This window comes from Salarias fasciatus (genome assembly GCF_902148845.1).
Source record: "Salarias fasciatus chromosome 7 unlocalized genomic scaffold, fSalaFa1.1 super_scaffold_4, whole genome shotgun sequence".
Taxonomy (NCBI): Eukaryota; Metazoa; Chordata; class Actinopteri; order Blenniiformes; family Blenniidae; genus Salarias; species Salarias fasciatus.
In genome coordinates, this window is record NW_021941229.1 from 5,822,285 (window position 1) to 5,846,681 (window position 24,397).

The following is a 24,397-nucleotide window of genomic DNA, read 5'->3' on the forward strand; positions in this document are numbered from 1 at the left end:
CGACGTGATGCACTCGAGGCGGGAAGGCTTCACAGCTGAACCGTGGAGGTGTCTCATTTCACATCCGGAAATGAAATTCATTGGATATTTTTAGATGTCAGATTAGCAGAGAAATCAGGAAGGAAAAAAAAAAAAAAAAAAAAAAAAAAAACACACCCTTGATGGGAAAGGTGACTGAGGAAGGAACTTTGTGAGGATCACTCAGCAAAACACTCCATAACCGTTTCAGGTGGAGAATCTTTACAAATTAACCCCCGAAGGAATCCTAATCAAAACAGATTTGTAATGTAAACAGTGTTGCCTTACGCAGACACCATACATTAACTTTCATATCTGAAAAGGTTAAACCGAAACATTTTCTTTAAATTTGAGAAGCTGGTCATATTTAGACCAATTAAGTTGAAATTTACAGGCCTGTTGGTGCATTTTTCAAATTTTTAGGCTTGCAGGCCATGTGTTTGACGTGGGACGCAACATTTTCCCTTTCCAAGAAAAGGGAAAAATGTGGAATTTTGGTAGAAAAATGAAAACCAGGGTTTAATTTTCAGCATCAAACCTTTGTTTTCAGCTGAAGTTAAACAGAATAACTCCACAGTAAACCAAGAGTAACTTCCTCTGCAGCTGAAAACATTTTAACCAAACTGCAAACCTTACTGTATAGAGGATTTGAATTCTCAGAGATCAACATCCTACACGAAGGTTTCAACTCAGTCACAGAAAGTGACAGACACTGAAAGCTTGTGTTAGAGCTCCCTCTAGTGGTGGCCACAGAGCAGTACAAGTCAGACATTTTGCTTTAAAAGATTTAATAAATGATTTAAGAACAAGACAAAGTAAAAAAATCACTTTAAAACATTGCTGTACATTTCACAAAGGAGGAAAAAGTCTTATGCAAACAGTTTAATTCAAACCTTCCTGAAATCTGATATCTACAAAAAATGTCCACACTCAAGCATACAGAGTGATGTTTCACCGTCAGAAACTCACTGGATCAGCGGGTAGATTTCAGGCGAGGCGAAAGGAATTTACAACATACTGCAGTAAAAGTGGTCTGGTTTTGAAAAGGTCTACGGTCCTCAAAGCACACAACCCGTCACGTTAAAACATTAAGTTAGGCTGTACAAATCAGCACATGGTGCCAGAGACCGTTCTCTCACTGGGTGAGCTGCTTCGCCAGGCTCTTGATCACGGCGGACTTGAGCTGGGGGATGGAAGAGATCCTCATCTGCTTGGATGTGGCGTATTTCTGTCTAACGGCCTGAGAGAGAGCGAGAGGAAAGAAAGTGAGTAGCCAGTTTGACGCTGCTGAGGTGATACGCTTCAGTGCAAGACTGTTCCCCTCAAACTCACCGTGTGCTTGGTGAGCCCCTCGTTCACTCGCACCACATTCTTGGCAATGTGCGCCATAACAGGAACCAAACTCTCTGCTGTGTACTCCATGTAGTGCTGCAGCGTCGCGTCCTGCGGAGGACAGGTCAGCGTTACCGAGCTGAACATGCAACAACCACAGAAACATCTTCCACAGTCAGAGAAGCCCCCTTTAACCTGCTCGTGGCAGAAACCTCAAACATGCAGGATGGAGTTTAGACACCCCTGGTTTGAATTAAATCTTTTAAACACACGACAGGACTACGGGCCCTGAAACATACTCACCCATTCACCGGCATCCAAGACCTTGAGGGTGAGTGCCAGAGCAGCACAAGCCAGCATGGAAGGCGGGAAGTGAACCATCTCGTAGTCGATCATCGTGAGCTCCAGGAGGTATTTGGCCAGAGTGTGCTGCTCAGCTGTCACCTGAAGGAGACGTTTTAAGTTTAAGTACACTGATCGCCACTGGAGGTGAAGTTACTCACTACAGCGGCTACAAACCTCGCAGATCTTCGAAGCCCGTCTGAGGAACTGCAGGGGCAGAGGGCGGCCGAGCTTGAACTTGAGCACGCGGAGGATCTTCATCTCCATGTCCCGGATCTGGGCCGTGGTGAAGGCCTGGTCCGTCACGTAGGCAAAGTCGTTGATTTCCGGAGGGTACATCTCCTCGTATTTGGAGGCCAGGAACATGGCCGTCACGCCAACCAGCTGAAGCTGCTTCTTGGGGACTGGGTGGTCCTGTTCGGAGTGAACCAGAACATCTAAATGTCTGCAACAGCTTCAGGTAATTCTGTAGTCCAACGTCAAACATTAAGATACCCAATGGGAAAACAGTTGCAGGTTATTTTTTTAGAAGACACCAGTAGCAGCTGCATCATGTCAGGATGACTCACCTGAAGAAAGCGGTCGATGATCCCCACGGTCATGTACATCGTCTCCTGCAGCAGACGGAACTTCAGGTTCACTTGCACCAGCCAGTCGATGAGGATGGCGCGCATGTTGCCAGTCACCTCCTGGCCTTGCAGGAAGTTGGCCTTAACGTCTTGCTCCACCTGAAAGACACAAGGATCCCGATTACGCCGAGATCGAAGTGGAGCGATCACCGAGGGCAGATGGAAAATCCACTCGCCTCAAGCTCCCGCAGATACTTGTAGATCTGTTTGACGTAGTCGCTGCACAGCATGGGGTTGTCGTAGTCGTCTGCATCCACGTCCCTGACGGCGGTGTTGAGGATGACGTCGGAAAACGCCTGGCAGAGGTCAGCAGGTTCGCAGCCAGAGGTCTCCATTGGAGTGGGAGACGTTGTCTCAGGGGGAACCTGCAAGAGCCAAAGAGTCATCTAAAACCAGGAGGCTCCAAACGGGTCTAGCAGTCCTGCCATTACTGGTTTCAACCATCTCAGTTCATCTACCTGGAGGTCAAGGAGACGCTTATGAGTCAGGATAAAGCTGTTCACGTGCAGATAGAAACTCACCTGCTCCTCAGGCTCCAGCTTAACAGGCTCCGCTTTAACGGGCTCTTGTTTAACAGGAACATCAGTTGGTTTTGGTGGTGCAACTTTGGCTTCTTTCGGGGCAACTTTGGTCTTCTTAACAGCTTCAGTTTTAATAGCCTGGGATTGGAAAAGGGGAGGTTAACATTTTAAAAACAAATAGTCAAGGCAAAAGTGGGAAAGGGAATATTGTCTTGAAGTAAAATCTGAAACATGCTCTGGATACTCCAGTCCAAGAACCTCTATAGGATGAGTGAAGAATAAGTTGAAAATCTTAAAATCGCAGATCTGTGAAAAATGCAGTCATGATACACAGCTAAAAAACTCTAATGTAGAAAATTTCCAGATAATATTGTCAGGGCAACCAGCCCAGAGCCACTGTTACACCGAGATCAGCTGAGGATTCTTAAGAGCACACAGCACCATCTACTGTTCTACTGCTTTCTTTCTGGGGGGGAAAAAAAAAGTCCTACACTGGAACGACTTACTGCATGAAAGAATAGTACAGTACAAAGGTACAGAGTACTGTAAAAGTACTGTCGTTGGGAATTAATTGTAATCATAAAGAAAAACGAAAGTGCATTGCACCATAAAACTAATTTTAACTCTCAAACTCCTCCATCTTGCAGAGTTTGGGTCTGTCCCAGCTGCAATCAGGCCGGCTTATAGATTACCAGGGCTAGGCAATCATGGCGTTGGAGGGCCACATTGCTGCACGGCTTCAATCTACCTTCATTTCAGCACACTTGATAGTAATCAGTGACTCATTATCAGGCTGTCTGCAGCACGGCTTCATCATTCACTCATTAAATTCAGATGTGATGACCAGGAACTACTATCCTCGGGATAGCCAACAAATTTATTCTTTAGGAAGTCATGCAAGCACGCATTTTTTATAGGAGTTAATAGACATTAAACATCACTAAACAGTTTTACATTTGTTTCTTTGAGCGTCGTCGCGGCTTCTTGGCCGCCATTGTAAAGTCAAAAATGTTTAAAGCCATTTCAGACGAGACTTCCGCATAGTAAATGTTTTTAAAGCAGTGCATGCTGCCACAAAACCGGGTTACATTATACAGGGAATCATTAGTGAGGCTAAGATCAGTAAACAACCTCAGTTTCGTGTTGAGCCACGTCGCTTAGCATGCATGGTCATCCTGCATCAGACCTGACCAGCGGCTCTGGAGTTTCATGCTCCTTCTCGGTGTTCAGGGGGACATTTGAGGCCTCCGGGACGGTCTCACCTTCTTCTGCACGTCTTTGTTAGCGCCGATGTTTCCGATCTCTCCCAGAGCAGCTCGAGGCTTCGTGGGCCCGGCCACCGAGCAGGCTTTCCCACCCAGGTCGGACCTGGCGCTGGCCAAGCGGTTCTGCAGGGAGATGTTTGATGAGCGGCGGTGGGAGAGTTTGGAGACATTAAAATAAATTACTTTTACTCACTCTGGTAACGCGGAGAGCCATTTTGATGTCGCTTGCACAGACAAGAGTCGCAGGGATGTGCCGAAGAGCTCGTTGTTCTGAAGGCGTCTCTGTCTCCGTTTAAATCCTCGCTCGCTGCGCGCTGATTGGCTGACGCCTAAACGATTCTCGCTTCTGATTGGTCCACAGCAACCGCTTCGAATGCGTTCCCCGGACAACTCGTGGTCACGTGGTATGTTTTCGTTCCTTCGTCACTTCCTCTTCCTGTGACGAGGGCCACCCGACACGTTTCGCATGTTTTTTAAAAACCACAGAAAAATTATGTATAAAATTAGGATTGAAACATTTCAAGATGAACCGTGTGCTGCTCCTACATCTGCTAACACCAGTATCCCCTCCACGCTACCCACTATGCAAATAGCTCTGTCATTGTAAAAAAAAAAAAAAAAAAGTACCAGGAATGGTGAAATTTATCAATAAAGTATCAGTAAAAGTTAAAAAGTATCAAAGGAGCACCACCAATGGTGAAAAGTCTCAATAAAATACCCTCAATAGTGGGAAAGAAAACAAAAGTACCTGTAATGTTAAAAAGCATCAATAGTGTGGATTTTCGGACTATCTGACAAACAGACCTCAGTCGATGTGACTGCAGACCTGACAGCATGGCTCACCAATGGGAACACTGCAGGGTACCATGCGTACTCTGTTCCTGTTCACTTTCATATCAGACTTAGAATACAACTTGGAGTTCTGCCACATGGAAAATTTTTACGGATGGCACTGTGATTGTGAACTGTATGAGGAGTGGAGAGGGGGACTAGGGGACTGTGTTGACATTGTGTGGACATATAAGGGTACAATTGGACGACGGACTGGACTGGACTGGAGGCTATGCAGGAGATGACACAGAACATCTGTGAGATACCAGACTTCCTAAAAGTCTAAAAATACTAAAGTAAAGTACTTTAATGTGGAGCCACAAATTCCTGGCAGTTCCTCAGTGCATTGTTCCAAAGACTTTGGCTTATGTTGATTCAAAGGAAGATATATTTATTGGAAAGCAAATAAAACCAAACCTTTGCAGCTATTTGATAATGAGTATTATTGATATATTTCTTTCTAGAAAGCTGATTACCATCACTGTGTGGATCAAGATAGTTATGGGATTTTATTTATACAAAGCCTTTTTTAAAATGAACTTGTATTATACTATAAACTGTTAGCGACATTCATCTGTTGACTAACACACACACACACACACACACACACACACACACCAATGCTGATGACTACCGTGCAAGCCACTCAACCTTAATCAAGACGAAGTTCTTTCAAAGGGACACTTAAACATTAGAACAGTGTGATCTATTCTCTCCTACAGCTCTACCACCCAAGTCTCCCTCGGATTGTTGTAACCAGCTCTCTGTACTTTGGAGTTGTGTCACGAGGAAGCAGCTTCAGATCTGGCATTGCATTAAGTAATAAACTGTTATCAGTCATTGATGACCCAGATCACTCAGTCGAGTAATTCCTCTGAAAGACTGTTTTCCTTTGCTGCCACAACAACAACTACATGAGATCATTCATCCAGTATCACTAAAACTGTATCACTCCCCGACGACCACTGAACTCTCAATCTCAAATTGATCGTGATTTTATGTGTGTCCCATAGGAAGAATTGTGTGTTAGTGTGTTTTGAATTTGCATGAGAATAAAACTAGTATTTTGTAGATATTTCAAATCTTTTATGGGAAATTTAATTTTTTTTGTTGTAATTTGTCATGTCTCTCTTTTATTTTCGCACTTTATAAAATGTCCTTCAATATCTTTGAAGTCAGCGGTTGAATTTATGTATTTATTTATATCAGGGCTGTCAGAATTTATCGCGTTAATCATAATTAATTAATGTAGGGATGACTAAAGATTTTTTTTTTAAAATAGTGATTGATCACACAATTAGGCTTTGGGCTTTTTTGGGGAGGGTTGAAACTGGATTTTTTTAATTTAGACATTGTATTAAGTTGGTCTACGTGACACTTTATTTTGGAAGAGAATTTAACGAATTATATTTTGAATTTTTTTCGACTATGCTGAAACTTCAACAATTACTTAAATTCAACATTTGAACTGATTTGTTGGACTGAAGAATGCTTTACATGATGGGCTGAAAGCTGCCTTGACATGCAAAACAACAGAATTTTTAAAATGCAATTCATAGCATGATTAAATGTGATTAACCATGGAAATAATGTGATTAAGTGTTATTAAAAAATAATCTTTTGACAGCCCTAATTTATTTTAATCTCTTAGTGCTTGTTTTGTATCTTAAAATATAATTTCTTTCCACTTCCTCTATCTAATTTCGTCACTTCAGAATTAGATAACTCTAAAGAATGCCATCATCCATGCTGTGGGTGAAGTGTGCTTTAGACTTCTTTACTTTTGGTAAATGGACACTGAGCAATAATCAATTTAGGACAAAGCTTCACAATACTATACTTTGTTTTCTGTTATGGGAGTACTTAGCTTTTTTTTTTTTCTTTAAGAATGAGTTTTAATTGAAATCCTTCCGTCCTGAATTAATGTGTCACCCTCATTTGATATACAAAGGCAACTTCAATAACAAATAAATCCTTGAAGAGGGTGCTGCGCAAGATCCTTTATTCTTAAGGAATTCTCTCTAACCAGTGTTTTTTTTTTTTTACTGTCAAGCTCTTTTCTGTCAATATAAAGTATTTATTCACTATTAAACATACTAGTGTTTACTTATTTCTCATTCTACTTCTTCAACTTTGCGTTCCTTTAGAGTTTAGTTCGAGCCTAACGAAATGCCACAGACAGGACTTTGAGAAATTATCCAATTTAATTATTTTTTCATAGATTTGTAATCTTCAATAAAATTAATGAAATTCAATCAAGGCATCACTTTTATGGCGACGCTGACCGGAAGTGGGGTGACGTAAGCGCGTAACCTAAAAGACAAACACTGGAGGACGTCGCCTGACTCAGCCAGCAGTCGCACTCGGGAGAGGAGGGGGAGAAGAGCGAGAGCTCCGAGCTTTTCCGCGAAAGAAGACCGAAAAAGGAGCAGAGGGACCACCTACCTAGACGGCCCTAGTGAGGTACCGCTCAGCAGTCCACCCGGTTCCCCCGTCGAGTCCACAAACTTGCCGGAAAGCCCGACGTTTCTTGAAAACAGAAGGTAGGTAAACGGCTATTCAAAGCGCAGCTTGCTAGCTAGCATGGCTGCTACGATAATCTCTTAAAGTCAACATTCAAAACACCATAAACAGCATTAAGGACATGTTTTTCTAAAGGAGAAAGCCGCGAGACCACGTAACTCCCAGTATTGTTTGGTGATTTTAACCCGTACACGTGTTTGGAAACTTTTTATCGAGCGTTGTACCCAAAATACGCTCTTTATCTCGTGATAACACAAATCGGCTAAGCTTACCAACCTGGTTTCGGTTTTTATGTGTTCAACCACTCAAATTTTATTTAGTCTGACTTCGGGTCGGGATGTGATTACCTGATTGAGATTACAGACAAAGCAAACAAGAGAGCTAGCCTTCTCTCGGCTAGCCTCTCGCATGCTAACAGTATGGGATTACACGCTGCCTGTGGCTAACCTTCTTTAGCTTAGCCAACAATCGTTCGGGACCTTAATGCGATTGTGTTGTTTTCTAACCATCAGTTGAAACGTTCGATTCCACAATCACGTTCGTTAACTATCTTACAGCCCGTGAACATGTGGTGACTGTGTCGCAAAGCGTTAGCAGCGGCCATTAGCTTGCTAGCATGACTCAGTGGATTTGATGAAGTGTCGCGGCTGTGGCCCGATGTGTGCCAACAAACACCTGGAAATCGGCAATTTTGATCAGACTGAGATTATCTGAGAAACCGTGGTTGTTTTATGTTGTGTGATATCAGATGTTTTGCGCGGTCTGTGACTAAGGGCCCTGTTGCGTACACCTCCGGGTCAGGAGATGCTACTGCCCTTTGTCTCGTCGGTAAACATGCTGCGTTGTTCAGGTCATCCACGGTTTTTTCTCACTTAAAGGAATAAATCCGTGTCAGATCAGGATTGAAGTGTGTCGTTTCGGCATAGTGGCTGTGTTTTCGCTGAAGTAACCAGTAAGACACGCACACACATCTTTGGCTCGATGCCCAGCTGTGATTGCAGGACTTCTCGGGATGTCTATAAATAGACGCAGTCAGGCTGTGTGTGTATCGAGGTACCTCGTGAGTGTGTGTGTGTGTGTGTGTGTGTCTGCACACGTTTTAGATCAGTGTCACATTGCACTCGTGTGACAGTGGGGATCAGTCATACACACGTCCATGTGAGCCCTGAGTTTCTGTGTAGGTGGCAGGTTGGAAGAGACAGATGCAAACCTCCAGTTCTCAGAAAGGTTTGTTCTTCCCTTTATTTCTTTCTCCCGTGCTCCTGACTGTGGGAGTGTAAACATCTTCTGCCCCCGTTGGCCATATTTGAACAACTTCCTTCAACAACACTGGTCATAATGAGGCTGATGCAACTTCATGTCTCCTGGCTATGTTTGGCTGGATGCTGCGCTCTCACGTTGTGTGAGCAGTAAATAGGACACTGTCAGTCCACTGTTTATTTTGAATTTGTTTATTTCTCATAATACACCGGCATGTGGTGTAAAGTTGTATTACAAGTCAGGGCAAGTTGCACCATTTCTTCACTTTGGTGAATTTTACCAGCAGAACATCTCAGGAGTGTGCATAAGTCAACGTCATTTGAGTTATTGTTTTTTTCCCCTTTAGATTTCCACATTACAACTTAAATTTCCAAGAGGTCAGACTGTATCAGTCAGGAGCCTCAGCTACCTTTATCCATTTTAAAAGTGACCTGAAGTACAGATAACTGTTACTGTAAAGCAGGGGTAGGTAACCTCGGGCTTCCAGTGCCTCTGTCCTGCAGGTTTCAGGTCTGTCCTGATTGCAATGAGGGCTCATCACTGGGCTGCTCTGCAAGCCTGATGAAGACGTCAACATCAGGCTGGGGTGTGTTGAAACAGGGAGAGAGCTAAAACATGCAGGACCTTGGCCCTAGAGGCCTGGAGTTGCTGATTCCCGCTGTAAAGGATTGATAGTAAAAATGGATGTCATCTACAAAATATGGTCTCATTTGACTCTGTTGGCTCAAGTTCTCCTCTGGTGTCACTGCAGTGTTATTTGTGTGAATTAAATCCGCGTTTTCTTTCACAAACGTGACAGAGCGAGACACAGTCGGATGTAAACACGTGTTCCTGATAATGGACTGTGATTGATTAAGAGTAGCTGAATGGTGTGGGGATGGACCTGAGGAGATTGTGTTGGGCAGGAGCAGTTGTTGATCCCTTTGTTGAACTATTTGACCTTTGTGGCATTTTTGTGAATGACAGATGAGAGAATTCAGTATTTTTTTTTTCCTCTGTTATGTGAGCTGCATTTCTGTTTGTCTTGTCTCCAGGTGGCAAACATCGCTATGGCCCAGGAGACCAATCAGAGCCCAGTTCCAATGCTCTGTGCCACCGGCTGTGGTTTCTATGGCAACCCCAGGACTAATGGCATGTGCTCCGTATGCCACAAGGAGCACCTGTCAAGACAAAACAATGGCGGAGTGGGCTCTTTGAGCTCCGTGGGTAAGCCTGCTGCAGCTCTCTTTCTTTGTGTTGTTGTGTGCAGCTGCCCTGCTCCTCTCTGTCTTAATCACGCCTCTAATGTCCCCCTCAGGCGGCGGCAGCAGCCCCACCGCCGAGGCTTCAGCCATCCAGAGGTTAGAGGCCACGCTGAACAACGCGGCCGCCGCCGCTGTGGCTGCCGCCGAGGTGGCGGCCGAGGCCGCCGCTTCTGCCGACGCCGCTACTGAAGCTCTCAGGTGAGTTTCGGAAACACAGCTTCATAAAATCCTCTCCCTTCACAGGATCGGTTTATTGAAATATTGACTGTCGCTGATTTTGTCTGGCTTCGACCCCTCAGCGGCATCTCCACGGCCATGTCTGTGACCCAGCAGATGACCGAGATGAGTCTGTCCTCGGAGGAGAAAGGAGCGTCTGTGAGCCATGGCGAGCTCTCAGAACCAGGTGAACACACACGCTGAGCCTCTTAGTACTCGCTTGATTGTGCCTGAATGTTTTTCTCTCTGGAGAATCTGTGCTTGTGTGGATGGATTGATAGAAAACACTTGAACCTGTTTCTGTGTGGTAAATATAAACGATCCCCCCTCCCCTCCTGTGTGTCCTCTCCAGTGGTGACTCAGCCCACTGTCTCAGCCTCACACCCTTTAACTGCTGGCAGTGAAGAGTCCCCGGCCCCCGAGCCCCCCAAGCCCAAGAAGAACCGCTGCTTCATGTGCCGCAAGAAGGTCGGCCTCACAGGTGAGAGAGAGAGAGAGAGAGAGAACGCCGCCGTGACTCCCAACCGTTTTCTTCAGGGCCTTGAATGTTTATCAGTGTAAACCAAGGCGACCGCGCCTCCACCTTGGGAGTCATGGTTTCTGTATTTGCTGAGAGCCAAAACCCTGCCGTGTTTTCTGTGTCTCTGACCGGCTCTCTGTCTCCGCCAGGCTTCGACTGCCGCTGCGGGAACCTCTTCTGCGGTCTGCACCGCTACTCCGACAAGCACAACTGCCCGTACGACTACAAAGCCGAGGCCGCCGCCAAGATCCGCAAGGAGAACCCGGTGGTGGTGGCGGATAAGATCCAGAGAATATGAAGCTAAAGAGAACAGACTCCGGCCCGACCTTCGACCTTTAAGGACCTGTGGCTTTTTTCTTCTTTTTTTGTTTCAGGACTGTTTTTTTTTTTCTTCTTCTTCTTCCTCCCGGTGCATGAACTTTGCTGTTTTCAGCTTTTGGTTTAGTTTGTGTTGGAGAGGGAGACGGTTCCCCTCCTGGAGGACATGCTGGGCCTGTGTGGACTCTGCTGACGGCGCCCTCTGCAGGCGCGCTTGCTCTCTGCTGGCTTGAGTAGCAAAAAAAAATGGATATCGTGCTTTTTTTTTTTTTTTTTTCCTTCCCCCCCATGCCCTCTCCCAGCGTCGATTCCTCTTTAAATGCCGTTTTGATCGATCTGCAAAGAACTCGGACGGAGCGAGAACGAGAAAGAGACTCCAGCGTCCGGACTCCGGGCTGGTCACGTGACCTCTGAGCCCGCCTAGTTTGATTTCCATTTTGAACCTTGGTCCACTGATGATCCACGGAGACGCGTCACGGAACTGCTAGCTGGATCGCCTGTATGCTGTGTTGTTTAGGGTTTAGCTCCACTAATGTTTTCATGGTTTACTTCACTATTTCTTCCACTTTTAATGTGAGTTTGACAGCGTCTGTGTAGTTACTGATCAGAAGCCGGGGAGTGACTGAGCGAGACCCGTGGTCCTAGTTTGTCAATCATTTCCTACCGTTTGTTTGTGTTTCAGATTGGCTGCTTAAACAGAGTGTTTGGTTTTTACCCCTTTAGTTATGCAAGTTTGTACAAACCTCTTTTATTTATATACTGCAGTGTGCGTAATCTTCCAATAATACAGAATAAATTGTATGATGTAAATAAATTATGTTCACAAATACAGATGGAGGAGGTCGTAGTTCTGCTTTTAATGCTTTCAAAACTTCTGCTGTTGCTGTTTTTTGGTGGGGAAAAACATCACATGTGCAACAAAAGATCTTATTTATTCTACGTTAAAACGGTCTGATCAGAGTCCTGCCGAACCACAGATGCCCTCGATTTGAAATCCGTTTAAACAGATTTGGGTCAAATCTGAGTCGAGGCTGCTTCAGCGGGCAAATTAGTGTTTTTTTTTTTTGTTTTGTTTTTTTTGTTTTTGTTTTTGTTTTTGTTTTTTGGGTCAGGCAACATGTATATTAAAATATACCTGTATACATCTGTGAACACTAGACGACTTCTATTACTACCATTTTCACTTTTTTTTTTATCTGTAGACGCCATCTTTGACCACTAGATGTCACTGTGTGACAACAGAACTGCTGTAGTGCCACAACAAAACCTTCACCGTATGCCCAGGAGTGAACGTCTCACCATTTATCCAGTAGAAATAATTATCGAAATATATTTATGGACGTCATCTGGGACCACTATACGTCACTGCATAATGGCAGAATGCTGCTACAGTACATCAGAAAAGCCATTTCTACTGTATTTAACTGGCAAATGTTTCTAGAAGTAATGTAGAATTTGGACTCTTTGCTGCATATTTCATTAATTTTTTTTTAACTCTGAGAAAAGCATGGACACATCAGTACATTTGTTTTTTTTTCTTGCTGCTGACAGACTTGTAATGAAACCTCATACATATATGGCCGAAACATTCACAGCAAACGAGAACAATAGAAGTGCGCAGTCGACAAAGTTGGATGTCTATTCCGGGTGACTCCACTCTAACACCAGCGAGTCTCGGGAGAATATGGCCTGGGAGCCAAACGTTATTGTCCATCTATTGGTTCATGTGCAGAAGAAGGATTTACTATGGCCAGCGGCATAGCGCCAGCAGCAGCAGCTTCCACGTGACTCCCGTCTCCCTGGAGGAAACCGTATCTGCCGTACCACCGGTGTAGCCTGAGCTCCTGCTGTGACCCCCCGACCCCCCCAGCACCAGGCCTCTGTTGTGACACCGACGCCACGCACGTGCAGCAGCCGTCGACATGTGACCTTCAGCCCGTCGTCACGCCGGGATGAGTGGGAACCAGTCCCCGAACACGCCGACCACCGGCAGCACTTCTAATAAAAACATGGATGAGTAATGATGTGGCTGCAGCCCGCTGAGCGATTCATCCTCCCACGCTGTGACAACTCTGCGATACTCGGTATTCAGTGTAGGAGTTAAGCAATCAAAGGGCTTGTGACTAACTTTCAGCCTCAAACCTTAAGTTTAAAAATGCTTTTGAAGGAACTGAACTTGTTCAAATTAAATACAAAAATGTAATATTTCTCTATTCACACACAAAAACTTATTAAAAAAAACGCAAGTTTTACTATTTACTTTTGTCTTTTAGGTTCATTTAAATTCCACTTCACTTGTAGAGACATTTAAAAAAAAGTTTAAAACTAAATGTATTTATGTCTGGGACTGCAGTTCTCTAAACAACCACTAGGTGGAGGTACAGACTCGTCTCAAATCACAGAGATGGCTGGAAATGAGGCTTTAGTGAGGTATTCCACCTATAAGTGCATATTAATGATAAAGTGGCCCTGTGTGGATCTAATCATCACCCTGCATTTGTACACTCTGCGTCTTGAAGGTGTGTGTGTGTGTGTGTGTGTGTGTGTGTGTGTGTGTGTGTGTGTGTGTGTGTGTGTGTGTGTGCGCGCGCGCGTTGAACCAGAGAGCAGAGAAGCACAGTGTGTGTTTAGTAGTAATATGGTGACCATGAGATGTTTACAGGACCTGTGGAATCTGACTATGTGAGAAAAACAAAATAACAAGAAGTACATTATCCGTCCCATCTCAAACCTTTTGATGATTTTGCATATTTTTAAAACCCTTTTATATATTTAAATGAACGTTTTTACATTTATTTAAACTTTTTTTAAGATTGGAATAATTTTTTGTCCTTATTTTACACGATTTTTGAAGTTTTTGCCATATTCTACTTGTATTCATTCTTTATTGTAAAATTTCTAATTATTATGTTTGTATTTTGCACGTTAATTTAAAATATTTTCTGTATTTCATTTATCTATATTTCTGAAGAGGATAAAAAAATCATTTGTCTTTGCTGCTTCAGAGGCCTCAATAAAAAAAATCTATTGAAGGTTGAATATGGGGTCCTCAGGATGTGCAGGGTGCCCTGCGTGTGCCTGCAGCTGATGTTTGACCAAACAGGGTGCGTCCAGCCCATGGAGGAGGAGTGGTTAAACAGCTGTAATGATCCACACCACTCCTGGCCAGCTGCTCCATTATTCAGTGTTTTCTCATTCTCCCGCCCGGCACACACGCATTTTCCCCTAAACGCTTTTCTTCTCGAGCAAACTGAGGAGTTTCAGCGCAGCCCGATGAGCCGCGGCTCGGCCCGCAGAAACCTAAACCTTCATTAAATCTTCAGGATGTCTGGTCTCCTCCCGGACGCAGGTCTCCGGTGACAGGCCGAGTGAGAGTGCGGCGGCCTCTTGGCTTAATGTGGACGTTTAGAGTCCCCGTCTGCAACAACCTGCAGCCCCGAGAGAGCCGGCCTCCAGCCATTTACAGCAAATCACATAATCTGGAGTTCAAAAAGGAAGATCACACCGCTTATAAAGTGTAACCTAAATTATATCAGCTGTACTATGTCTAAATAATTCTTCTATACATGTGTGACTAGATGGTCAGTAACAGCAATGTTTTCCTCCAGATTCTCCTGAACTTGATAGTTTAAGAGTTTAGAGTCTTTACATTTAGCCTCAGTCAGTCTTTACTGTTTGAGCTGTGTTATGTCTTAGACTCATTTAAGCAATTTATGTCTTTTAACCGTTCTAGTCAGAACAACACAATTTTTTTTTAGCAAATTTAACCATAATTTACAATTCTATGCCATTTTTTAGTTTATATAGAAATTGAACCCTATTCAATTGTTTTGTCCTTTATTAAATTTTAGTTTTTAGCTGCTTTAGTACATTTGCCTGCTTCGTACAGTGTAGTAGGTAGAATTTGGAAACTGATCTAATTTAGATTGAAAACATCCTATTTTAGGGTCAAAGTGGGTTACCTGTGCAGAAATGCCTCACCTGTGAAGGGCAGGTCACGTGCAGCGGTCGCTATAGTGACGTCTGCCTGGGTTACCTGAGTTGGGTGCTGGCGTGGATCCGAGGCAGGGATCTGGACGCCTCTGGGTGCAGGCTGCAGTGGAGATCAGGACGCCGCTGGGTGCAGGTTGCAGAGACTACAGACACCATCCAGTCTTCATCATGCCCAGAAAGACTGATGTGGAGGAGGGTGAGTTTCACAGGAGAGGGTGAATAACTTCTTCATGCTATCTGCAGGAAACTGGATCAGTCGCTTCTGTAGAACAGCATGTTTCATTTCTGTTCATTGTTTTCCAAACTTTCTGATACTGTGGATTTTGATCTTTCACAATAACCAGATCTGCTCGCGTTTCTTGGACTCTGTTGAGGTGAATTGCTGTGTAAAACATTTTAAATGTAGCAAATGAAGAATTATTAATAAAATAATACATCGTAGTATCCACTGAAAACTCTACAGCTTCCAAAAGATAGTTTTTTTTTTAGCAGCCATTGACAATAGCTTTAAAAAGGCAAACAAATTTGTGTTATTTTTCATAATTATATATATTTTCAGCCAGTATAAATCACTTGGTTTAGTAATACCATATTCACTATAGGACAAAATGGTAAAAAAACAAATGGCTCTTGCCAAATGACCAATATTTGAAATATTGTCTGGAAAAAAAAAACAGGTTTTGGCGGATGTAAATGATTTAATATATCCCAGAAAACAAAATTCGTAGTAAAATACTGTTACCGTTTAACCCAGTGTCAGAAACTCAAAAAGCTGATGCGTCCCTGGGTGGGCTCGAACCACCAACCTTTCGGTTAACAGCCGAACGCGCTAACCGATTGCGCCACAGAGACGCCCGTACGTGAGAAAAAAGTGGGCGTCCCTCAAGCTGTACGTCGCCTTATTCACAAAGTGTTTTACGCCTGAAACTCTAATCCACCCCCCATAACATAACGGAACTTTTAACTTTCGCGTGCTATGACTTTTTTTTTTTTAAATTGTAACGCAATTCGGCGAGTGTATTTCTGCAGTAAACATCTATATATTGGGAATCCAAATCTGAGTTTTTACGCCTCAAAATATTCCAATCGGAACCACGGGAGTAGGAAGGATTTCGCTGCTGGACTGGATTCGAACCACGCGTGAGGTTCCTGCCAGAAGTTTTCAACATACACAAACACACGCACTCACGCACGCACGCACACTTTTTATACGTATAAATTTCATCCAGATGGATTTAAAGATTCTTTTAAAGTGTTTCTTTATTTCCATTCAATCTTTATAATATGTCTAGAATCCATTTAATTTACTTTCCCCACCACTATCCTTGGTCAGTTAACACAAAACAATTCTGACTCTTTTTGTACTTTACGTAGTTGTACCTCATGATCAACTCCTGTATAGATTAGAGCTGCTTTGGCCTGAAAAAAAGGCAAAACCTGGAAATAACTATCAATAAACCACAGTAGGCCTATGTTTAGGTCTGTTTTCCCACCATGTCAGCTTGCCTGTGGCCATGTGGCCATTTGCCACATAACTATTTACTACATAACCTCTCCTTTGACCCATGCAGACTATATTTCTCTAAAACATGCCCACAATATACCACATTAAACAGCAACGTGGATTTCCACTTTTGTGTGTTCTGGGTCAGTTTCTGAATGGTTCCTAATTTTGGGGTTCAAGCCTTTTGTCTTCCTGTCAGTGGCTTCCTGTATTTCCCTCACTATATTTTCTGGTCTTTAAATGGAGAAGCCAGTTGTAGGATCAAGTCCAATGAAAAAAATGTACCACCAGTGGAGATTCCATTGACACAATTCAGAGAGAGGTAAATTCACATCAAGATTTGTGTGGAGAAAAAAAAAATAAAACATTGGTTTTGGACAAATGCCATTGAATTATTGTACCAAGTACTCAGCACTCGACCTGTCCTGTTCTTCCCTACTTTATTTCTTTGCATACCCCTAGAAAGTTTCAGTGAATGTGACACATACCTGTTTAGAAATATTGTTGCTGAATCAAAAAAGTCAGTAACAAAATGTTGGCTCCAAAAATAATCTCCCTCAATTTCTGTTGTGATGCAGACAATCAACATATCAGATCAATGGAAATAATGGCCTTTAGTTTCCCTTTACAGCCACACAAGGGAGAAAAATTCTGGGAAAAGGTGAACTGTTTTTCCACAATTCATAAATAGTATCAAATATTACCTATGATCATATGAATGGATAAATCGCGTGTCCAACCAGTGGTCACGCTTGATAAGTTAGCAGGTAACTGAAAACTGGCGCAACAAGCCAAATTTAAAGAGGGAGGAATACATTTATTAATGTTAGAAAGTGAGACCCTTTGGAGCGATGGGGGCAGGATGTTTTACAGTCTTTTGAGGCGATTCAGACAGTAATTGTGTTGTTTCTTCCTCAGTGGGGATTGATATAGACGAGGACGCGAGTGACAGCGATGGTGAGTGGATGAAACGGCATTTCTCAGATCTTCAATAAAACGAGTCTGGTTTTGATGAAAACATGAAATATTGTATATGTGCTCCATGATGGAGATGGTGGCACTTCCAGGAGAACCAACAGGAGGCAGGCGGGAGGAAGAGGAGGCGCCAGGGGGAGGGGCAGAGGCAAAAAGCCGGCCAGCGACGAGGACGAGGACGAGGAGGAAGAAGACGAGGCTCCCAGGGGACGCAGGGGAGCAAACAGGAAGAAGCCGGCCAAGAAAGGCGGCGGGGATGAAGAGAGCGAAGACGAGGCCCCCAAGAGGAAGAGGGGAGCTGCAGTCAATCGGAGGAAAGGTGGCAAAGCCCAGGACAGCGAGGAGGAGGACAGTGACGACGCCAAGGGGAAGAAAGGAAGGAAAGGAGGGAAGAAAGGAGGGAAGGAGGCGGAGGAGGACAGCAAGGGCAAGAAGGGGGACGCCAAAGGAAAGGACAAGGGCAAAGACAAGGATGACGACAAGGACAAGAAGAAAAAGAAGAAGAAGGATGACAGGTAGCTACAACTTAACTGTCTTAAGCTGTTTTACTTAACGTAGATCTTTAAATTTAAATGTTAATATTTTTCTTAGCTGATCCTGTGCCTCTTCCACAATTATATCAAATAGTGTCTATTTCCGTCAACTTTTTTTGCTTTCTGCCCCAGTTCTTCCGACTCCAACTCCAACTCGGAGGAAGAGGAGTCCATGTCGGAGGGAGAGATGGCTCGGCTGATGGAGGAGGTGGAGGAGAAGAAGAAGCTGATCGCCAACATCAGGAACAAACCGTGGAGGATGAAGCGGAGGCTCACACACCTGAGGTAGCCTCCTGCTCACGTGTTCTCCATAAAGGTTGAGATGAGGATTTGTTTTTTAACTGTGTAATGTCTTGACAGGGAGGCTCAACAGTTTGTGGATAAATTTGAAGGAGCTTTGGGGAAAGGGAAAGGCAGGAAGTGGTACGCCTACAAAGTGATGATGACAAAGGTAGGATGCTCGATTCAAGCGTACCCTCTTTTCTATTGGTGTGTTTTCTCACCAAAACTCTGTTTCTCCCAGAAATGGATCAAGTTTCAGAGAGACTTTGAGAACTTCAGAACAGCGTGTATCCCATGGGAGAGGAAGATCAAAGAGGTTGAAAGTAGGGTGTATGGACGACACACTTGTGTTGGTGGAAACAGCGCCTCCTGGTGGGCAGGTCTGGTATTTCACATTTTCCCTTCGCGCAGGTCACTTCGGCTCATCTGTGGCGTCTTACTTTATCTTCTTACGCTGGATGTATGGCATGAACCTGGTTCTCTTTGGATTCACGTTCGGTCTGGTGGTCATCCCCGAGGTGAGCCGGGTCGGCGTCTGTGTCTGATCAGGCTGAAACTCACATCAAATGAAATGACACTATTTCCTGCCTGCCAGGTGCTGATGGGTCTTCCATATGGATCCATCCCCCGGAAAACTGTTCCCAGAGCTGAACAAGACACGGCTCAGGACTACTCAGTCCTCATGGACTTCAATGTGAGTCTCATGTGTTTGTTTATAAAAACATATACAAAATATGATGGTAACCATCGAGAGGCAGAGAATCACCCACAAAGTTCAGCGTACAAGCAATCAACCAAAGAAGCATATCTTTGGATTGTGTGAATGGGCTGAAATACCTGGAGAAAAGTCAAATAACCAGAGGAAGAAAATGCAAACTCCACAAAGGAAGGTCTCAAGTCCAACAAGTCATCTAGTTTCTGTTGGGTGAAACTGTTCTTTTTGTTCATCAGGGTTACTGTAAGTACTCGGTGCTCTTCTATGGATATTACAACGACCAGAGGACCATCGGCCTGCTCAAGTTCAGGCTGCCTCTGTCCTACCTCATGGTCGGGATCGGCAACTTTGGTTACAGCCTGATGCTGGTGATCCGCACGTGAGTTCGCTGTGTCAGAAATACACAAAAAAGCTGCTAGTGTTGATAACTGCTGGGTGTTATTGAGGTGCCACTGTTTATAATGTTGGACACCTGTAATCCCATCAGCCGGTCAACATTCTCACCCAGTTTCCAAAACAACTCTCTTTTTATGTGTGTGTTCAGAATGGCCAAGAATGCTGACGTTGGCGGCGGGGACGGGGAGGAGGGAGAGTTCACCTTCGCCTGGAAGATGTTCACCAGCTGGGACTACCTCATCGGGAACTCAGAGACAGCGGACAATAAATACGCTTCCATCACCACCAGCTTCAAGGTAACGCCAGCATTCTCACAGTCTGTCAGTTGTCTTACAGGAGAGCGTTCACGATCAGCCTACCCGTTGTGTCTTCTGATAAGAACAGGAGTCCATCGTAGATGAGCAGGAGAACCAGAAGGACGAGAACATCCACCTGCGCCGCTTCCTCAGGGTCCTGGCGAACTTCCTGATCACCTGCAGCCTGGGAGGCAGCGGGTACCTCATCTACTTCGTGGTGAAACGCTCCCAGGAGTTCGCCACCAGGGACGACCTCAGCTGGTACGAGAAGAATGAGGTACGGTGGATCGCCCTGCTGCAGCTACAATCACCAGACAGAGGGACAGTCTCACACTTCGTATCTGTAACCTGTGCGTCCAGCTGGAGATCATCATGTCCCTGCTGGGCCTGGTGTGTCCCCCTCTGTTTGAGACCATCGCAGAGCTGGAGGACTACCATCCACGAATCGCCCTCAAGTGGCAGCTGGGACGCATCTTCGCCCTCTTCCTGGGAAACCTTTACACCTTTTTGTTCGCCCTGTTCGACGAGGTCAACACCAAGGTGTGACGGCAGCGTTCCATTCCTCTGAACACATTTCTCCTCATTCTGAGAACCTGATCAGAGCCTAAAGCTTAAAAGTTTCCAAAATGCAAAACTTTCTTTGTTTCCCCTCAGCTAGAGGAAGAGGAGGCCATTAAGAATGCCTCCATTTGGGCCATGAAGGAATACTACGCCAACTTCTCCCGTCTGGTCAATGACAGCGAGGCCACGCCGCCTCCCATGGACCCTTCAGACGTCATCCGGGGGCCCTGCTGGGAGACGGCTGTCGGAATAGTAAAAAAACTGCTTCATGTTTACATCAGCTGGCAACGAAATAGTCCACTTTTTATACATGAAACATCCATATTAAAGGTGCTGTAGGCAGGATTTTGCTAGTCAATGCTAATTTTTCTGTGTTTTCTTTGGATTAAATGTTAGAGTATCCATTGATAATCCTTTAGGAGTGTAGCATAATTGCACTACTGCGAGGGCGCAGCATTTCCATCTGTCTCTGTTCTGAGCTGAAAAGGAATCTCGACATGTGATTGGTCGAGGGGTGTTCATCGCATGTTCTTGTGGGAGGGGCTTAACTTGCGTAAGGGCGTGATGTCAGAGAAAACAGGACAGGATTGGCTGTGATGGGTTTCAAGTCGCCATTTTAGATGAGTCAAATCGCCATCTTGCTTAGGTAGCCCTAAGCAAGATGGCGGAGATGCAGAATCCTGCCTACAGCACCTTTAATGCAGCTAAGCTAAGCGTGCTCACAGAAACCAGGCAAACACATTGAAAACAAGGTGAAGCTGAAGCTTCATGATGCTGCCAACAGTCAGTCTAATCCATCTTTACACAAACCGATCACAGGCTGCAGCGAACGACTGCCTGCTTCAAGCAAAGGAGCATGTCATGCAATGAGGAGGCAGGTGTCAAATTACAAGCATTTAGCATTGCATGTTATTTTTCATAGAAATAATTCATGAAGGCTTTTCAGCCAGATGATCTGAACTTTTACACAGATGGAATCTGCTGTTTATCAACTTGTTTCAACATGAGGATGAAATGAAATGAAATGAAATGAAATGGGGCCTCTCCATTCCTTTTTTAACACCGTCACATTTTGAATGATTGTTTTCTATTCGTTTATGGTCGACAGTGAAAAAGCAGCTTGACTTTGTGGTGTTTCCAGGAGTTTGTGAAGCTGACAGTGTCAGACATCCAGGTGTCCTACCTCACCATCCTGATCATGGATTTTGCCAGAGCCGTCATTGTGCGCTTCCTCAACTACTGCTGGTGCTGGGACCTGGAAGCTGGATTCGTGAGTCCAACTGTTGAAAATGAAGCCAAAGCAGCAACATTCAGGAATAATTTGTGTGTTGTGATACGGTTCTCACTTGAAATGTTGCGTAAACAAAGATTAGTTGTATTTCCATTCTTGCGTCATATGAAATGGTCTGAAATGGAATTGAAACTGGTAATGATGGTGTAAATGTGAGTAACCAGTATCAACGATCCCTTCCAGCCGTCCTACGGGGAGTTTGACATCAGTGGAAACGTCCTGGGACTGGTCTTCAACCAAGGGATGATCTGGTACAAACACCGTTCCTCCACCACACCTGTTCGGGCTGCATTATGTGTTCATGCAGGGGTGTGTGTCACTACACGTATCCAGTGTCACTGGCAGAATGGACAGAGCCAATGGTGCGGCCAAAGTTTGGGCTCAAGTTGCAGTGGACCCACGCTGCACTGTGAACAGGACTCTGAACAGCAAGGACACACGATACAGATAGTAGCAGCTACTAATCAAATAAATATCATCATATTATGTTGTGCCTCGTGACATTACGGTGTCACCCATGAAATCTTATAACAGTATGTTCAAAAGAGGGAAAATGTAACATTTGTGATGTTTCACATAGGTGCTAGTTGAGTATTTTCCCATTGATGTCATGTAATGGGACACCCAAAGCGCTATGAAAGCTTTGTGTTTTCATTTTAAAATGTTGAGATGTTAACAGGCCCTGACTCTGCATGCCACTTTAAAAACATGGTTAATAGTCCCTTTAAAAACATTCAAAATTTGTGAATTTCTGAAAACAAAAAACCCTGGATTCTGGTTATATGAAGTGTTCTAATTCAGTTCAGTTCAGTTCAATTTTATTTCTGGAGCATCAAATACAACACAGTCATTTCAAGACATCTTTTCAGAGGGAAAAAAAATTCACATGCGCAAGTAGAGGAGAAGAGACTTGGCTATAGCAAAGGTATATTTTGATTTTTGGTAGAGCAAAGTAGGTTAGAATATAGTCAACTTTTTCTGATCTCTTGGTTCCAGGATGGGAGCCTTTTACGCTCCGGGGTTGGTCGGCATCAACGTTCTCCGCCTCCTCAGCTCCATGTACTACCAGTGCTGGGCTGTGATGGCCACCAACGTCCCCCACGAGAGGTCTTCAAGGCCTCCAAATCAAACAACTTCTACATGGGTCTGCTGCTCCTGGTCCTCTTCCTGAGCCTGCTGCCCGTCGTCTACACCATCATGACCCTGCCACCTTCCTTTGACTGCGGCCCGTTCAGGTAATAATGACAAAAGCAGCCTAACGGGAGACTGTATGGAGAGACGAGCATCAGATCTGACCGAGGTTCTGTCTGCAGTGGGAAGGTCAAAATGTTCGATGTGGTTATGGAGACCATAGATTTGGACTTGCCGGCCTTCATGGGGACACTCTTCAGCTATGTGGCCAATCCAGGCCTCATTATACCGGCTGTGCTGCTCATGGTGTGAGTACACACACACAAACTCATCACAAATGTGAGTGAACATAAATACAAATAGATATGTATTGACATTAGCTCGCACATTGCACATCATCGGGAACAAATACAGACTGAGATGAAAATCCTGTCCCAATCCTGTCCCCTGCAGACTCGCCATCTATTATCTGAACTCGGTGTCTGAGGCCTACAAGAACTCCAACATGGAGCTGAAGAAGAAGATGCAGATGGTAGGTAGAGAATGGAGATAAAAGCATTAAATACTTAAAATAAGGTGTGTTTTAGTTCAACTCAATTTCATCTTGAGTGGACCAGCTTGGTGAAATAGTGTCTGAAAGTGTACTACATGATGAAAATGCTATTTTCAGAAAACAATTACTTCTAAAAATTACTACATTGTCAACAGAAAGACAACTTCAATGAAACTTCCTGGTGCAAAATACAGTGAAATGTCCAAAAAACATGTCAAGTTGCTGTTGAATTACTGGCATTTTTACAAACTCAAACAACTAAGATCTATAAGATGTAGAAGTTCATTGCCATGTGGACGATAATACAACAAATACTGACATATTAAACAAGCAAAAACTTACATTAAATTGAAAATATGATGCATTGTCATTGCTAATCAGTAATTGTAAACAAGTGAAGTGATTTCACATTTTTAGTCATTCGAAACCAATTGTTGCCTTTAGTGTTCTAAAAACTAAGGTTTTGTAGTTAGTATTTAAATGTTGAACTGTTTGTGTTTGATCTTTTATTACACTAAACATAGTTTTAAATGAATAATTACACCAACTGGAAAAGCACATCAGTGCTGTCTTTCTGTCTGTCTAGGCTCGGGATGAGGAGAAGAACCGGAGGAACAACACAGACAGCACCAACCAGGTCATGAAGGACCTGGAGGACCTGCTGCCCAATCGGTCCCTGGCCCCCCCGGCCCCGCCAGAACCCGGTCCGTGAAATGTTACATTCATGAGAATACGACAGTTGTCCATCAGTCAAACATCAAGGCACAGACGTCAGGATCCTAATAGACTCTTGTGATTTGACGCTCTGGTCCAAACAGAAAAACCTCCGGCGCATGAAGCAAAACCAACCAAGACGAAGCCCGGGTCGGCTGGGAAAGGCGTCAACCTGGAGAAAGATGTGACTCTGGCGTCGCCCAACCCCAACACCAGAGGGCCTGTCAACCGGGCACCGGGACCACGAGGACCTGGACCGGGACCGGGTCCGGGGGCAGGTCGAGGCCGGGGCAGAGGACCTCCACCAAGATGACACCGTTCCTGTGGACTTGTGTGTCAGTCCTCTGAGAAGATGGTTCTCATATTTACTTTCTGACAGCAGCAAAAGCTTGAAGTTCTGGAGACTACGTTTGGAAATTATAACCCTCATAATG

At 44.3% G+C, this 24,397-nt stretch overlaps 3 protein-coding genes and 1 non-coding gene across 4 annotated transcripts; 2 read left to right on the plus strand and 2 right to left on the minus strand.

Annotated features, from left to right (window-relative positions):
- Positions 1-845: 845 nt before the first annotated feature.
- On the minus strand, positions 846-4,380 carry ccnb1 (cyclin B1). Its single transcript, XM_030084731.1, has 9 exons — positions 4,301-4,380; positions 4,105-4,230; positions 2,843-2,980; positions 2,498-2,686; positions 2,262-2,420; positions 1,870-2,106; positions 1,654-1,794; positions 1,351-1,461; positions 846-1,258 (listed from the first exon to the last, which is right to left on the minus strand). The coding sequence occupies exons 1-9, from the start codon at positions 4,319-4,321 to the stop codon at positions 1,154-1,156; spliced, it is 1,227 nt and encodes a 408-aa protein (XP_029940591.1). The 5' UTR covers positions 4,322-4,380; the 3' UTR covers positions 846-1,153.
- A 2,915-nt stretch (positions 4,381-7,295) lies between these two features.
- On the plus strand, positions 7,296-11,850 carry LOC115382830 (AN1-type zinc finger protein 5-like). Its single transcript, XM_030084750.1, has 6 exons — positions 7,296-7,481; positions 9,756-9,927; positions 10,019-10,163; positions 10,265-10,368; positions 10,534-10,662; positions 10,851-11,850. The coding sequence occupies exons 2-6, from the start codon at positions 9,771-9,773 to the stop codon at positions 10,997-10,999; spliced, it is 684 nt and encodes a 227-aa protein (XP_029940610.1). The 5' UTR covers positions 7,296-7,481; positions 9,756-9,770; the 3' UTR covers positions 11,000-11,850.
- A 3,330-nt stretch (positions 11,851-15,180) lies between these two features.
- On the plus strand, positions 15,181-24,276 carry tmc2a (transmembrane channel-like 2a). Its single transcript, XM_030084701.1, is given in 21 exon segments — positions 15,181-15,208; positions 17,435-17,477; positions 17,596-18,006; positions 18,157-18,309; positions 18,385-18,475; positions 18,548-18,629; positions 18,718-18,824; positions 18,902-19,000; positions 19,258-19,400; positions 19,566-19,713; positions 19,802-19,990; positions 20,074-20,253; positions 20,368-20,526; positions 21,416-21,544; positions 21,749-21,816; positions 22,562-22,671; positions 22,674-22,800; positions 22,879-23,004; positions 23,150-23,228; positions 23,836-23,953; positions 24,068-24,276. Coding segments are annotated over 21 exon segments (2,799 nt in total).
- On the minus strand, positions 15,791-15,864 carry trnan-guu (transfer RNA asparagine (anticodon GUU)). The gene has a single exon. It is a non-coding gene; the product is annotated as a tRNA-Asn (tRNA).
- Positions 24,277-24,397: the final 121 nt, after the last annotated feature.

Coding starts and splice junctions, on each gene's coding strand:
- ccnb1 (XM_030084731.1), bottom strand. CDS start 4,321: ATGGCTCTCCGCGTTACCAGA. Junction 2,981..4,104: donor ACAAAGACGTGCAGAAGAAG/GTGAGACCGTCC, acceptor TTCCAATCCCAG/GCTATTAAAACTGAAGCTGT. Junction 1,259..1,350: donor AGGGGCTCACCAAGCACACG/GTGAGTTTGAGG, acceptor GCTCTCTCTCAG/GCCGTTAGACAGAAATACGC.
- LOC115382830 (XM_030084750.1), top strand. CDS start 9,771: ATGGCCCAGGAGACCAATCAGAGCCCAGTTCCAATGCTCTGTGCCACC. Junction 9,928..10,018: donor GGGCTCTTTGAGCTCCGTGG/GTAAGCCTGCTG, acceptor TGTCCCCCTCAG/GCGGCGGCAGCAGCCCCACC. Junction 10,369..10,533: donor TGGCGAGCTCTCAGAACCAG/GTGAACACACAC, acceptor TGTCCTCTCCAG/TGGTGACTCAGCCCACTGTC.